The 15,833-nt window shown below is 49.2% G+C and overlaps 4 protein-coding genes and 2 long non-coding RNA genes across 10 annotated transcripts in view; 2 read left to right on the plus strand and 4 right to left on the minus strand.

Moving 5' to 3' along the window:
- LOC116836047 (uncharacterized) overlaps positions 1-15,833 on the minus strand; it is a 445,785-nt gene that overhangs the window by 408,843 nt on the left and 21,109 nt on the right.
- Positions 1-15,833, plus strand: part of LOC116824745 (uncharacterized) — an 864,335-nt gene that overhangs the window by 300,187 nt on the left and 548,315 nt on the right. The gene's annotated exons all lie outside the window — the stretch shown is intronic.
- Positions 1-15,833, minus strand: part of LOC142047424 (uncharacterized) — a 147,389-nt gene that overhangs the window by 90,471 nt on the left and 41,085 nt on the right. Inside the window, 2 exon segments of the mRNA XM_075070369.1 lie at positions 4,195-4,308; positions 12,631-12,751. Coding sequence (XP_074926470.1) covers positions 4,195-4,308; positions 12,631-12,751 — 235 coding nt within the window.
- LOC116829256 (uncharacterized) overlaps positions 88-15,833 on the minus strand; it is a 385,131-nt gene continuing 369,385 nt past the window's right edge. Inside the window, exon 14 of the mRNA XM_075070439.1 lies at positions 88-3,577. Coding sequence (XP_074926540.1) covers positions 2,722-3,577 — 856 coding nt within the window. The 3' untranslated portion in view covers positions 88-2,721. The remainder of the gene's footprint in view (positions 3,578-15,833) is intronic.
- Positions 3,864-4,896, plus strand: LOC142047450 (uncharacterized). Its single transcript, XR_012656718.1, has 2 exons — positions 3,864-4,340; positions 4,671-4,896. It is a non-coding gene; the product is annotated as an uncharacterized LOC142047450 (long non-coding RNA).
- Positions 10,228-12,485, minus strand: LOC116829254 (uncharacterized). Its single transcript, XR_012656707.1, has 3 exons — positions 12,418-12,485; positions 11,386-11,572; positions 10,228-10,310 (listed from the first exon to the last, which is right to left on the minus strand). It is a non-coding gene; the product is annotated as an uncharacterized LOC116829254 (long non-coding RNA).

Raw genomic sequence — 15,833 nt, forward strand, 5'->3', positions numbered from 1 at the left:
CACCCCACTGCTGAACTAGGTGAACCGAACCCCAGACCAGCAGCGTAAAATCAGCATTTTAATTTAATTTTAAATGAAGCTTAAACATTTTGAAAACTTTGTTTACTTTACATACAACAATAGTTTAGTCATATAATATAGACATAGGAGAGACCTTCTAAAAACATTAAAATGTATTACCGGCATGCGAAACCTTAAGTTAAAGTGAATAAGTGAAGACTCGGCACCCCACTTCTGAAAGGCTGCGGACCCCTGGGTTCGGCTGTCCCCACTGCATATGTTCCCTCTCTAAGGAGCCTCTGGGAGAGTGGATTCTTCTTGATGAGCCATCAGTGCCTGTCTGGCCAGCGATAGCTTCTCCTTTGTTGCAGCAGAAAGGTTGGCTCTTGGCGTTTCCCAGCCTCACAGCGTATTTCAGTAACACACACAGCACAACTTCACATACAAGGATCGTACCTACAATTCAACAAGGTATTAGGGTTCAACAGAGCTAGACTTTGAAAATGCTACCTCACAGGCCTGCACTGCACAAAACACGTCCGTCATGAGACAGGGGTGCTACTCTGAGGTACACAATGTCACCCCCTGTAGACAGCACTGTGGGAGGTGCATTACCTAAGCTGACGAGAGAGCTCTCCCCCTTCACAGTATAGGTTGGTCATTAAAGCGCTGCAGTGGTGCAGCTGTGCCGATGTAGCATTTGAGTGTACATGAGGCCTAAGACGCAAAAGCATAGATCAGAACTCTTAACATTTGTGTATCCTGCAACTGGAGCCTGACCCATTCACTCCCTCATTGCTTACCATCATTTCCACAGCATGGCAGTGGCCGCCCGTTTGGGATTCACAGGGAAGGAATGTCCTCGGAAGGACTCTCTCTCTATTTGCCTCCTGAAACTCTGGATTCAAACAGTGAAAGATGATTGTTCTCAATTGAACCCTGGGATCCTTTGGGACCGTAAGCGTGACACTTAACTAGGAAGTGGTGTTCTACAAAGAATTTTCCTTGGGCCATGGGTCACCAGTTTCCCTTACTGGGTGAAAACCAAGAACTGGGTAAGTACTATTTCCACCCTCCTCCTTTCTAAATCATTGGCCTGGGTTATAGTAAATTTACATGTCTCTGAAGCAGAACCCTTTACCAAACCACTCAAAAATCTCAGCCGTGCTAGTGCGGAACGGCTTCCCCAAACATGCCCAGTGTTTCTTTAACTTGGTGGCACGGGTCAAGGCTAGGAACTAGCTACAGGCCTGGACCAGAATCTCGGTAAGTTAGGAGTTTCTAGTCAAAAATAGATATTTTTCTGCAGCTTCAGCCCCCCCGCCAAACACACAGCAGGACTCAGGTGTGGCTTCATCCACTCCGCACTGCTTCCACCGGGGATTAATTTTTGTTGTCAGACGGGGGTCACGGTGCAATGAAGTTTGAGAACTGCTGGCTTAAACTGAACTCCACTGTGATCATCTGCACTTGCTTCAGTTAGTTGGGGTTCTGCTGTTCACCATTTCCCAGTGGAGATTTTAAATCACTGCTGCTGCTTTGTTAGCATGTCCAGTAAATTGGAGAGTTCTCTCCTGTTGAGTGAACTGCACTTGAACTTTCTCCACGTCATCATGGAGGGTGGGGGAAAAGCAGCGCGGAAGTGAGAAGTAATGACTTTAGCAACTGGTCATTTGTCTCCAAGTCTCCAATAAATCTGAGCTACGTCCCATCAAAGTAAACTACTATCCAATTGGGCGACCAAACAACTTTTCAGGAAAGATAGAAACCCACATCACAGAGAGACAGAATACATGACAGTGAAAGTGCTGAGTGAAATTTCAGAGCAGGTTATGTCTAATAACTCAGAATTGGGACAAGAGATTCTCCCACCACATTCTCCTCTGAGCCATTCAAACCTGCTTCATTCGGCACTGTCGAGTTATGTAATTTACTAAAGTTTTAGCATTTTAGCATCCTCATAATGAGGAAAATACAGCCAACCTTCCCCCAAGTGGCTTGGCCAATAGTTGGAAACTGGGATTTAAACTGGAAATGATCTCACTGTGTTGGGATCCATTTGAATTCCCCTTCCACGTCTTTGACACCTTCATCTCCAGCCATAGCGACTCTGATATAGGATTAAAGAAGTCAAAGCATCATCTCCAAGCACAGACAGCTGAGAACACTGCATCACATGACACTTTGAGAAGTAGAGGGATGGAATGTGAAGAAGATAAACTCTGCATGGCTCAGAGAGGTGTGAACATTTCTGGAGTGATGGGGAAGGAAGGAAGGAATCTCTGTGAGTCGCCCCATCTCCTTCCAGTGTCACCGAGGCTGAAATGACACTTTTTTCCCTGCCACTGCTCCTCATTTAAATATAATGAAAAAAAGGTCAAAAAATAACTGCTCTCCACCACAATCCAGAGCAACGTGAGAACAACTGAGAATGAAACAATCAATCACTGATGACCCTAACAATTACTTTGCAATAGGAGGAACGGTATAAACGTGATGCTCCTTGTTTCCTGGAAGAAGGGATCCACTCCCATTACTCCTGGGACAATGGAGTTGATAGCCAGGACAACGGGGTCCACTCCAAAACGGGGAAATGCAAAATGGCAAAAATGGGCAACTCATCTCGACAAGCTGAGGGATAATGGTGGTGCAAACGGTTCAAACAGCCTTAAAGGTTACTACATGGAAATCAGCAAAAGTATTAGAGATGAAAATGTCTGGCTAGCCTGTGAGGTTTTTATGGGGTTTATCTCCCTTGCAGATTCTCTGATGACATTTAAGGGATGAGCTCTGCGTGAACCTTGTCCCACACTCATGGCATTCATAGGGCTTCTCTCCTGTGTGGATTCTTTCATGTCGAGTAAGTTCTGACAACTGAATGAAGGTCTTCTCACACTCGCAGCACTCATAGGGTTTCTCACCCGTGTGGTTTCTCTGATGCCTAATGAGGTGTGAATGCTGAATGAAGGTTTTCCCACACTCGCAGCATACGTAAGGTCTCTCCCCCGTGTGCATTCTTTGATGTATAATCAGGTCTGAGCTCTGAGTGAAGCTCTTCCCGCACTCACCGCATTTATAGGGTCTCTCACCCGTGTGGTTTCTCTGATGCCTAATGAGGTGTGAGTGCTGAATGAAGCTTTTCCCGCACTCGCAGCATCCATAAGGTCTCTCCCCCGTGTGGATTCTCTGATGTCTAGTAAGCTCAAAGCTCTGACTGAAGGCTTTCTGACACTCACAGCATACGTAGGGTCTCTCGCCCGTGTGGATTCTGTGATGTTTCAGAAGGGCCGAGCTATCCGTGAAGCTCTTCCCACACTCACCGCATTCATAGAGTCCCTGCCCAGTGTGGACTTTGTGATGCTTAGTAAGATGTGAGCTGTCAGTGAAGCTTTTCCCACACTCCCTGCATTCATAGGGTCTTTCCCCGGTGTGGATTCTCTGGTGCGTAATAAGGCTTGAGTTGTTAGTGAAGCTTTTCCCGCACTCACAGCATTCATAGGGTCTTTCCCCTGTGTGAATTCTCTGATGTCTGATAAGGGATGAGCAGTGACTAAAGCTTTTCCCACACTCAGGGCATGTAGTTTTTCTCTTCCCCCTGAGGATTTCCTGCTGGGCTGTGGTGTCCTTCAAGTCCTTGTGAGTTCCCCAACAGTAAATTAATTTTCCCATTTTCTCTCCTGGCTGGTTTCCCTGCTCCCTCTCTGCTCTGTGCTGAATCTCAAGGGCTGTTCCCTGCTCGTGACTCCTGGACACATTCCCTTTGGAGCTTTGCGATAATGCGCTGTGTGATTCCACTTGCTCAGGATCTTCCTGCTGAGAATTCTGCTCCTCATTTTCACGCACCATCGCATCACCTGCTGGGACAGAGAGAGAAACCTCAACCTGGGCTGGACAAAGGAAGAGCAAACCAAAATAAGTGCTGGAGAGATGTCAAATAAAAACCAGGAACTGAACTGCCCCAAACTCTTCCCCCAAAGGGAATCAATTCGGCCTTCAGAGCCCATCTAAATACTCAGTGGGAAGGGAAGAAGCTACTGACAGGTGTCTGTCAGGATCTGTAGGATGCCATGAGCTGTATTTTCCCTGGGGATACGACACCTGCTGGGGACAATCCTGAGCTCAAAGAGCTCCCTAGGGTACACCAGATGTCAGCTGCCGGCACTTGGATTCTGAGTAGGTTTAATGTTTCCTCACCTGTGCAGGGACCTCTCAGGATCTCCCTTTTCTCTGAACCCAGGAGGTCTGGGACCCAGGGCTCTTTCCTTTCTTCCAGCTGGGAGATCACATCAGGTTTGGAAACTAGCAACCCTGCTCAAATGAAAGAAAACAAAGGAGATCAGGTGAATTTCTAAGACACTGTCATAAAAAATAGTCTAACCCCAGTCCTTAGTAAACCAATGAAATCCCAGGGCCACCTCCTCAGATTCTCAAAGGTGCAGAACACTCTGCTTATGAGGGATTGAACTACCAACATATCTGCTGGGAACATGCACAGACAGACACTGTGTGACAGTCTGTACTCCTATGTTGCCTCTTTAACAAAATTATCGATTTCGCACAAAGTATGCCTTGGGAGGGATCATTTGAAAACTCATAATCCACTGAAGATGATCATCCTGTTAAGCAACACGGTATGTACAGCTATGAGATTTTACTGTATGATGTTACAGAAAATATTACAATTCTGTGGAACACCCAGAGACTCGTTCCTCAGAGACGGCAAGGCTATCACCTGGTTAAATGGCCATTCTCTGGCCGGGGGAAGGGTGAACAAGAAAGGACGGCTTGAAGCTCACATCTGCAACAGACAGCCCGTCACCACGATTCAGTGAAAACTGAAGATGTTTCTAGGACAAAGGACTGAATTATTAAAAGAAGTGAGAAAATTGCTTGAGACACTCACTCCCCCTTTTCTCTGTGCTCATATCAACTCCTCTTGAAGAACTGAACTTGGGCAGCAGGAAAGGGTCAGGGGAGCCCTGGCTGAAAGGAAACCGCAGCCTGTCACAACACGTGGTTAGAGAAAGACATTTTAGCTTACGTTAGATTGTCAGTTTGAGTTTTTTCTATTTCTTTCGTAACCAATTCTGAATGTTATGCCTCATTACTTGTGGTCACTTAAAATCTTTTCTTTTGGTAGTTAATACACCTGTTTTATCTAACCAGTGTGTTTGGGTTAGAGTGTGGAAACCTCCATTTTGGGATAACAAGGTTGGTGCAGGTCATTTTCCACTGATGAAATGACAGACTTTATACGAGTATCAGTAGTGTGCTGGACACTGCAAGAAACACATTTCCGGGGGATGTCTCAGACTAGTGAAGTTGCTAGTATTCCTCCCTGGAGTAATTTCTGAGTGGCTGGCGAATATCGTGTTTCTCAAATGTGGCCACCAGGGGCTTTTCTTACCCACCACAGCATCCTGGATGGTGACTGGGGGAAGTAAAGCAGGGGCCTGTTCCCCAGGGCTGACAGCAGGGATTGGGCCCCGTCCCTCTTTCTGGGCATGGTGGGGCTCGGGCTTCAGCCCTGGGTGGCAGGCTCTGGTCGTGGGGCTTCAGGCTCCAGCCACATGGCAGCAGGACCCATTCCCAGAGCTCCAGCTGTGGGGCCCCAAGATGCAGCCATGGGGCTTACGGCCCCAGCCTGTGGGGGGAGCCAGTCCCAGGCTCAACACCCCACATCTCCCTGGCCCCTGCTACCTCCTCCAGCTTCAGGCTCTGGTCCCAGGCTTTAGTTGTGTAGCGGCAGACTCTGGCCCCAGGATCCAGCTATGAGGCTTCAGGCTCCGGGCCTGGTCATGCAGCAGTGGGTGCTGGCCTGGGCTGACACCCCCACCACTTGCCCTGGCCCTCGCTAAGGGCTCCGGGCCCCCATTGCAGGGCTTTGGGCTCCAGCCCTGGCCACGCAGCAGTGAGTGCCAGCTCCAGTCTTGCCCTCCATCAACCCACCACCCGTGGCTTGCCAGGGCTGAGTAAGTTTGCTGCGGAAATTGACATTTATATGCTTGTTAATATCACTTTTCACAGCAGACTGAGTAGCTAGCCAGGAGGCTGTGAAAAGTGAGATTAAGAAACATACAAATAGTACGTTTCACAGCAGCTGACTTATGAGCTAGCAAGTCTAGGGGAAAAAAAAGCAACCAAAAATGCAAAAGAAACAAGAACAAAAGACAAGAACTTGCAAAGCACCCTATTCATGTTTCTCTGCTATTTAGGTCCAGTAAAGAATAGAGACAACTGTACTGCAAAAAAAAAAAAAACAAAAAACCTACATAAATTACAATGTTTTTGGACATGCACAGCTGCCTATTTTTGTTTTTCCTAAAGTTAATTATTTTAGAAAAAATGTCAGAGCAGCAGCCAGCAAGAGTTCGTGGCTGCACTCTGAGGCCACCAAAAAAAGTGTTGTGAGAAGCCCTGGACTAGCAGCACTCAATACTGCGCAGGGAGAGGGAATGACATGCTGGAGCCTGTGGGTTAACTGGCCAGGAGGGGCTGGTCTCACAGCAAAGCAGTATAAAAGACACCCTGGGCTGGGGAACTGAGGGGGGCCAGCTGTTCAGTAGTCCAGATTGTACCCTGGTAATGTCACAGTGGCGCTGTGAGAAAGATCTCTGCACGGCTTGTTATTTTAAGCACTGGTGTAGCGATTTTAAGTGAAACTCAAGCATGGAGGCTGGAACCAGTTAAAGAAAGGTTAGTTTGTTGTGTTCTGCCTCCTGTTTCTTTTGCAAAGTAAGCAAAGCACAAACATGAATGGTGACAACTGCAAAGTTAGAGGCAGATAAACTGGAGACAGCAGGAAGAGAGAGAGAACCACAGTACCAGCTGTAGCAGGCAGAAACGTGACTGGAAGCTAAAAAGCGGAAAGATCTTCCGTGAAGGAAGAGCATCCAGGAAGGTGTTACCAGTGTATCGGTACCCTGCTGAAAGACACCAAGCCCCAACCAATCCATGATAATGGGCTAATAGCTGCAAAAGGCTCAGAGGCAGCTGAAGTCCATCTGACACATTTTGGGAGAACTGGCCTGGCCCAGCCAGATATGGAGCATATTAAGGTTGTCAAAATCAATGGGCAGGCGTCCATGGGATGGAAATATGACAGTGCACAGATTTCTCTGGCTAAACAACGGGTGGTCTTAGAGACTGACCTGTTACCTGGTCGACTGGCAGAACTTGTGTTAACAGGAGGATCTAGGCTCCTTGTGCCTTTAGCGAACGCGCCCTATTGACAGCCTTAGCCACATGGAAAAAAAAATCATTCCCAACAAGCATTTCAATGGGGATATCATTTACCTCCCCGCCACCGTCAGATCACTTTCTAAACCCTCCCATTCTGTGTGCACTACTTTCCGGTCCCATGGGAATCAGGTGCTTGAATTCAGTACAACAGGACATGTATACTAGGGACTGGAGTGAGAGCCTGACTCGTGCCCCAAGCAGCTGGCTGGGGGGTCAGTCACACGGTTCTCTCTCTCAGGCTGAGTTACAGGCTACCTACCGGGGAGGACAGAGGCTGAGTTACCCCCTCTATCCTGGGCATTCACCCCTGAGTGACTAGCAAAAGGACAGTTATGTGCTAACAATATTAACACACACACACGGTGCTGGACTAGTACAAGCAACTGCTTATAAGGCTGTCCAGGGCTTTTGTTCTTCCCCACGGGAGCCTCTCTTATGTTCTTAAAAAAATTTCTCTCTCTTTTCTCTGGTCCCTTCCAGCACACACTTCCTTGGGTTCTCTGGAGTGAAGTCTGGCCCTGTTCAGCTCCAAAACGCTAGCAGCTGACAACTGGGCTAGATGCTTCTGTTACAGGCATCACTTCTCCCTCTTCCTCCCCGTTCTTTGGCTCTGAGGGTGCATTGCCTTTTGGTGCCGTGTAGCAGTTATTCTCACCTTGCCACACATACACACACATTCCTTTCTCCTTTCGCAGTTTCTGCGGTTTACCATTTCCATCTGGAAAAGCAGAATGTGAAAAATAAGCATCAGGTCAGGTGACTTCAGGAAAGATGGATCCCAAGATCCAAGGAGCCTGCAGAGAAGAGATTGTGGCTATTGCAGATGGTGATGGGGGAGCAAGATTCATTACCAACCTAGGCCATTTCACGTTCTGCCATGCAGTTGAGACCAGTGAGACGTTGTCATCTGTAATCCTGGGTGACTTTCAATGTTCTCCTGCTGTAGCTCTGCTGTCTGGCATTTAAGGACGCACTGAGTATTTGTGAGATAAATCACCGTGGACCAGCAGCTCTGACTTCGGCAACCTGTTTATGGCACCCCTGTCACATTCTGGCTTGCACCATCCTGGGATACAACTGTCAAGAGATCGTAACACCCCCTACTCTACAACGGCTACTTTCTCCTGGACCGTTCAGAGGAATAAGGATTGGTTGCCCTCAGAAGAGGCACATGGCCCAGCTCATCACTTTAACTGGCAATAGCAATCACTTGTATTCAAAGACAGCACCGGATTCATTTACTAAACGTTTAATCTAACAAAAGCATTTAAAGTGAGTTCAGGTATAAATAACGGAGATAGAAATGGCTACCAGGAAGTGGAAGTGGACAATGATTTCTGGAGATTATCATCTAATAAAACTGCAGTCCCGGTCCAAGGGAAGCTTCTGATCATGCTACTTTCCACTAAGAGAGCAGACCACCCCTTGCTCAGTCTCTCCCCCAAAGTCCAAAGGGCTTGGGTCCTTTGTCATCTTAAATGGAAGATAACTTGGAGTTCTCTGCCTCTTTTGTGTAGTTCAGTGAACCTTTCTCGAAGTTCCCCTCCAAAGTAACATTCATTCAAGCTGCGAGGAAGGAGGCCTGGAGTCTAGCGATGAAGGAAGTTCCATGCTGGTTTCTCCCCATGCTGGTGTTTGCTAAAATGGAATTTGGTCTGGTCCTAAGATATCCTTCCCTGCCATGATGCTGAGTGGTTAGCGCTGCACCCTTGTTTGTATGATAGGTTTGTTTATCGTTTATATAAATTGCATTCCCATTGTCTCTTAAAGTACCCTGAAAGTGCCTTCAAGGTGGCAGAACCACCTGCCTTCATCTAGGGTGGGGTAACTTCTGCCCTGGCTGGCAGACACGCTTTAAGAACATCATTCCCCAGCTATCTGTAATCTTGCCTTTGTCCTCCATACATACACCATGCAACATTATTAACGAACATCATGTCAGTAGCTTTCTGGTGATACCTTACATGTCACCTTTCCAAGACAGGTGAAGACATTAGTGAGCTGGGGGCAGGCCTACTGAAACTCCTATCAGATACCATGGAGCCCCTTCCCCATCTTGCCCTGGGATGCTGGGAGGGTCACAGATATAACCAAGGAAGTGCCTATTTGTGCCAGGCTGCGCTGGTAAGCACAGCTGATACTCAGGACGTGGTAGCCCCAGTCTAGTCTAGGAGCAGGACAATTCCAGAATTCCAGTCTTGGAGAGGAAAAGGCAGGAGGCCTGGCACCTGTGGGGGGAGGGGGGCACTGAGAGAGTGGGGAGGGAGCACCAAGCCCTCTCACTCATTACGACACCTGCTGCCCTTCATTCCACTTCTCTCACCCCCTCCACCTTCTTGGGCCCCAGGAGCAGCCGCTCCATGTGTTCTCCCCTCCCCTCCCACTGCCCGCAGCCTTCCTGACTAGAGCTTCCCCCAAATATCCCGCTGCCCGTCTCACCTTCCCTCTGCTCCAAGCTGTCTCTGCCTCTGACTCCCAAGAGCTCCTGTTCCCTCCCTCCCATTGCTAGTTCCCCCATTTCCTGGAGCAAACACTACCCAGCCCCCAGCTCCCCTTTACTCCAACCTCCACCACCCCTCCCAGCTCCTTGACATCCTGACCCACACCTTCCCGTTTCTTCCAGCCCTCCTTGCATCACAAGTCCTTCCCCCTGCCCCCAGACGTCCCAGCTCACAGCAACTCTTCACCCCAAACCTACCCCCCACCAGCCTCCCACTGCCTGGACAGGCCCCTCCTCTCCAACACCCTCCCTTCCACTTCTATTACCGTAACGCTCATCTCCTCAGTCGTTGACCAGATCTCACTGCGCTGGAAATTCTACAGGCACAGAACCCACAACGGGACTAAGAATAAGACGAGGCGGGTGGGGGAGGTGTTACAGTTTGTATGCTGAGACAAATGCTAATGAAGAAACTGTGAAATTAGAAATAAAAACAGGATCCTGGCATGATGGGGTACATTTGGATGTACAGGACTACACCCTGTGTCTTCTACCATGGAAGCAAGTGGACAGCATGATTTCTTGCATGAAAGATAATGGAGAAATTAAACAATCAATATGCAAACCCCTACAAGATAATAAGGTGATAAGTAACAGTCAACATGGATCTGTCAGGAACAAACCATGTCAAAACAACTGGATAGCTTTCTTTCTCAGTAACAAGCCTTGTGAATAGCAGGTAAGCAATAAATGTGATATATCTTGACATTAGTAAGGCTTTTGATACTGTCTCCCATGACCTTCTCATAAACAGCTAGGGAAATTTCAATCTAGATTGAGCTACTGTAAAATGGGTGCAAAACTGGTTGGAAACCCATTCCAGGGAGTAGTTATCAGTGGTTCACAGTCAAGCTGGAAGGGCATATTGAGTGGGATTCCAAAGGTCCGGTTCTGTTCAGTATCTTCATCAATGGCATTGAGAGTACACTTCTAAAGTTTGTGGACGATACCAGGCTGGGAGGGGTTTGCAAGTGTTTTGGAGAACAGGATTAAAATTCAAAATGATCTGGACAAACTGGAAAAATGGTATTAAATACATAGGGTCAGTAAGGTTAAATCCCAAGTACTTCACTGCACACATACAAAATGGGAAAGGATTGCCTAGGAAGGAGCACGGCAGAAAGGGATTTGGGGGTCATAGCGGATCACGAGCTAAACATGACTGAACAGTGTTGCAAAAAAAGCGATCACCATTCTGGGCTGTATCAGCAGGAGTACTGTAAGCAAGACACAAGAAGTAATTCTTCCGCTCTACTCCACCCTGATTAGTCCTCAGCTGGAGCAGTGTGTCCAGCTCCGGGCACCGCATTTCAGGAAAGATGAGGGCAAATTATACAAAGTCCAGTAAAGTGTCTTTCGCTTCCCTGTTAAGAATAATTTCAAGTGCTGTAAAATCCACAGGCAGCCTCTGACATGGTCTGTTCTTTACAGTTCTGCCAGGACAGCTCTGCTCTATAGGGCTGTGAAAAAATCACCCCTCTCCCCCTAAACCAACATAGCTATCTTGGCAAAAGAGTCAATGCAGACACAGTTAGAGTGGCAAAAAGTCCACTACAAAAAATGTCGCAAACCAATGCCTGGGCTACACTAGCAGGGGGGTCGAACTAAGATACGCAACTTCAGCTACGCTTAGTTCAACTTACCTGGCCATCCCCAAGGCGGCGAGTCGACTGCCGTGGCTCCCTCATCAACTCTGCTTACTCCTCTTGCCGAGCTGGAGTACAGGCGTCGATTCGCGGATTGATTTATCGTGTCCAGACGGGACACGATAAATCGATCCCTGATACATCCAACACTACCCGCCGATCCGGTGGGTAGTATAAGCATACCCTAAATGCCCAGAAACTACTTTACTGCAGAGCTAAGGGTGCCCATTGCTAACCCTCCCCGCAATGCAACGTTAACTCTGTTCCCAACTGAAAGCTTGCAGCTGGTAAGAGCATCTGGGAATGGTTCTGATGGGGTGGTGCAAAGGTTAAAGTACCACAGGAACTGGAGAATTCTCCATCTGCTGTCAAGGCCGGATGCCTTCCTGGAAGATGATTTAGTCAAACACAAAGTGTTCAGCTCAGTACAGCAGTAACTGGAAGAAATTCTATTGCCTGAGTGACACAGGAGATCAGCCTAGATAAACTAATAATCCCTTCTGGCCTTAAAAAAAAATTCTATGAATCTATAACAGATACGAGGAAGGACGAAGAACGTGCCATTGTCTGTGTTGTGTTCACAGATGGGAATCCCAGCATTTATCTGCACGCCCCCCAGCTGTGTGCACTGGGTCAGCTGTCGCTGTAACTGGATGGTGGAGGGAGCAGTTGGAGCAGCCTGGCAGAGCTGTGACTGTGCTCTGCAGAGAGGTGCACGTGACCCCTCAGGGACCGAGTCTGCCCCATTTCAGTGCTCAGTGTTGTAGGTTGTGTCTCTAAAGGTGCACAAGGGGGGTTCTTGCCCTGAGGATTGTCAGCGCTCCGGTGGGATACACGCTAGTGATCTGTGGGGTGTAGTGGGAGGGCAAGTGAAGGCAGTGACTCCGAGGGAATCCTCACGGTGACGGTATGGGAGTGGGATCATTTTGCAAGTCGGAGCAGGTTTTTTGTGGAGTAGGATCAGTGTGTGAGTGAAGGCCGGGGGTAAGAAGTTTCTTTTCTTTATATGGGACCAACCCCCAGGTTTACCTTAGCAAACAGGAGATATTTGACATTGTGCTGTACTGCTCCTGTGCTGTTCCCGCAGTGTTGTGTAGCAGAGGAGGGCAGAGTGCTGGTGTGTGTCACCGGCATGTCAGGGTGATGCTGAAATTGGGCAGAGGAGAGGTTGCAGTGTACGGGTGACATGAACCTTAATTAGTCACTTCCCCTTCTAAGAACCGAGGGGACGGGAATCCTTACCTAGCGAGGTCTCATAGTTCTCCTGCATGACGGCTCTGCAGAGGGCTCTCTGAGCGGGGTCCAGCAGAGCCCCCTCTTCCCTGGTGAAATACACAGCCACCTCCTCGAAAGTCACCGGCCCCTGAAAGAGCAAGAGCCCAACACTCAGTACCTGCTGCCCCATTCACAGCCCCACTATTCATGGGGGAAGAGAGCCTCTTGTCTCTCCCAGCAGATCCATCACACACCTACTAGCCACAGACGGATACAGGAGATGGATCCCCTAGCAGTGTCCAGGGCAAGCTCCCTCGTAGGAAGCCCAACACCCTCCTCATTGTGAGGCCCTGGATGGGGGGGTGGGGAGGGAGACGGACCTCCCCTAAGTCTGACTGGTGGGTGCCCCCTTCATATCTCATAGCAGCCGCTGGTTTGTCAGGTTGGGCTCCAGCACTGGGAGTCTGGTCAGTTTTCCTAACCCCATCAAGGTGAGGTGTTTCTTGTACCACAGATTAGGGTATTTCCACCTCCAAACCTCACTGGTCTGTTCCTAGAATCTAAGCCACTTATTAAACTACTCCTGGCAGGTTTGCCAGACCCTGTCCTTTTCCCTTTCTCCACCCTGTGAGTTTCCTGCCCTGCGCCACCCTCCACACCAGACTGTGCAAACCTTCCCACCTCCTGTGCATTTGCTGCCCCTCCCTCCTGCAGGAACCCAGAAGTAACTCCAACTAATCCATAGCTGAACTGGCTTCACTGCAGCCATTTCTCTCCCTGTCCCAAGGGAAGCTGGGATGAGCCGGAGTGAGACCTGGGCATCACTCTGCAGCCTGACAGGGCGAGAAGGGCAGTTGTGGAGGTTTCAGAACAGGCTTTATTGAAGTTCACATGACTCCCCCAGGCTCTTTCCCTGCAGATAGACATCCTAGGAAAATGCTTGATCTCTTTGATTCTGCCTGGGGTGCTGCAGTACACGTGTCTGGGCAGATCAGAGTCCTGGAAATCTCTCACCCCACTTTCCTTTTCAGCCTCTCTTTCTTGTGTCCCCTCTCCCTGCCCCTCGGGCTGGAAAAGTCCCATTCCTGGACTGTTTGCTCTCCCATGGCTGGATTTACTCCTGGCAATTGCTAATGGGAGGGGCTGTTTGTGCAGAGTCACTTTCATGCCAGTCCCCGGTGTAGTAGAAAAGAGAACATCTGAGGCCTGGTCTACACTGGGGGGGTAGTAGGGGCGGTGTCGATGTAAGATACACAACTTCAGCTATGGGAATAGCGTAGCTGAAGTCGACGTATCTTATTTCGACTTCCCTCCTGTCCTCATGGCGTGGGATCAACGGCAGCAGCTCCCCTGGTCGACTCCACTATCGCTGCTCACCCTGCTGGAGTTCCGGAGTCGACGGGAGTGCATTCGGGGATCGATATATTGCGTTTAGATGAGACGCGATATATCAATCCCCTATAAACCGATCGCTACCCGCCGATCTGGCAGGTAGTCTGGACGTACACTGAGAGAGGAGGCCTGGTGAAAGGCCTAAAGTCAAGCCCTGCTGCTATAAAGCAAAGTTAGCAAAGAGTCAGGCCCTGTTACAAAACAGATGCTAACTTGCAAGTTCACCGTGTGGTCCATGAACTTGGTAAGAACCGGGCTGGCGTTGCACAAACACAAGCACTCCCAGGCACCAAGAAGTCACGTAAACACCTACCAGAGGGGTAGTGCCAGAGCACCCCGATACACACTCCCCACAGATGATACAGGGACACTGACCCCTCCAAACCATCAGGGCAGGAGGGCAGGGTGATGGATTGAGATGTTTTGATCTAATCACCAAGCACAAGGTGAAGGCTGGTAACACATAACTAGCTTGTATCTGCGTAGAAGAGAGGGGTCACAGAGGGGGTGGAAAGTCCCACCAACTCTCTGAGCCAAGTCCATTGTAACGGGCGTCCATGTGTTAGTGTCCCCGAACAGTCTGCCAGGCATTAGGACTGTGCATCGTTAACAATAAACCAGGCCAAGCACCTCCACTGCTCAACCCAAGTCCATGGTCCTTAGGGGCAGTTCGATCCAGGCTTGTGGTGCCGGCTCCCTGGCCAGAGCTGGTCCAGCACACAGAGGAAACACACACAGCCAAGCACCGATAACAGCCTGAGGTCTCTCAATTACCTGGCGCCTCTGGCTCCAAATTTAGTATTAACGGCCTAGGGCTGCCCTAGAGGGCTAGGACCAGCTGGAGAAAGTCATCCCCTGGGCCGGGCAGAGAAGAAACTTTAATTAAGGTCACTTCCCAGCACCTCTCATCCCCCCCACAGCCCCAAGCAGAAGCCAAACCCCCATATCCTCAGCAAAGAGGGACAGAGTTTGAGAAGCCTTCAACCCTTTAGTGTATTTCACATCAATATTTGATAACTAAATAAAGAAAAAGGAGCAAGATTTATGAAGATTTTATATTCACGTACAAGAATTTGAGAAAAGGGGTAAATCTGAGATTGTTAGTATTTTATAATTAGAGAGATGGGAAAATCTCAGGGCACATTCAATCAATAATAGACAAGTAGAGAGGAAATGGGACAAAGGTTTAGGGTATTTTGTATCAATCTTTGAGATCTGCAGAAAAAAGGTGTCACAAGCTAAGCAACTGATCACATGAGAGAAAAACACCAAGATCTGAGGGGATTTTATGCTGCTATTAAATAACTAGAGGGAAAAGGGGACAGTTTGACTGGATTTTATGTGTCTGTCCAACATATAACCAGAAAGTGACGGTTCCCCCCACCGCCACCATTCACATGGGCCGCAGGGAGCCCTTGGGGGGACCTGTTTTAAGGGGGCCGAGGAGGGGGAGCTGGAAGGTCCCTGGATGAGGGAAGGGGCAGCGGGTGGGATGGGCAGAGGCTGGGGGTGACTGTTGGCAGTTCAGGGGACTGTGTAACGGGGTCTGGGCCGTCTCCATGGGGGACACGTGCTCCCACCTTCCCTGCTCTGGCACAGACAGGCCCCCCCCATCCCCACCCGAGGCAGCCAGGTCTCAGGGCTCCCCCCAAACAGCCCCACTGACCCTGACCCCTTTGGGGGGACGACTTGGGGCAACAATTTCCCCCCGGGCCCAGCGCAAATCGCTGCAGATACAATGGGTGGGGACCCCCCCATGGGACGGGGTTGTAAAGGGACATTGGAGGGTTATGGGGAGAACAGGGGGATGGGGGGAGCTGATGGGGGGAGAAGAGGAA

This window comes from Chelonoidis abingdonii, chromosome 11 (assembly GCF_003597395.2).
Source record: "Chelonoidis abingdonii isolate Lonesome George chromosome 11, CheloAbing_2.0, whole genome shotgun sequence".
In the NCBI taxonomy this organism is placed as follows: domain Eukaryota; kingdom Metazoa; phylum Chordata; order Testudines; family Testudinidae; genus Chelonoidis; species Chelonoidis abingdonii.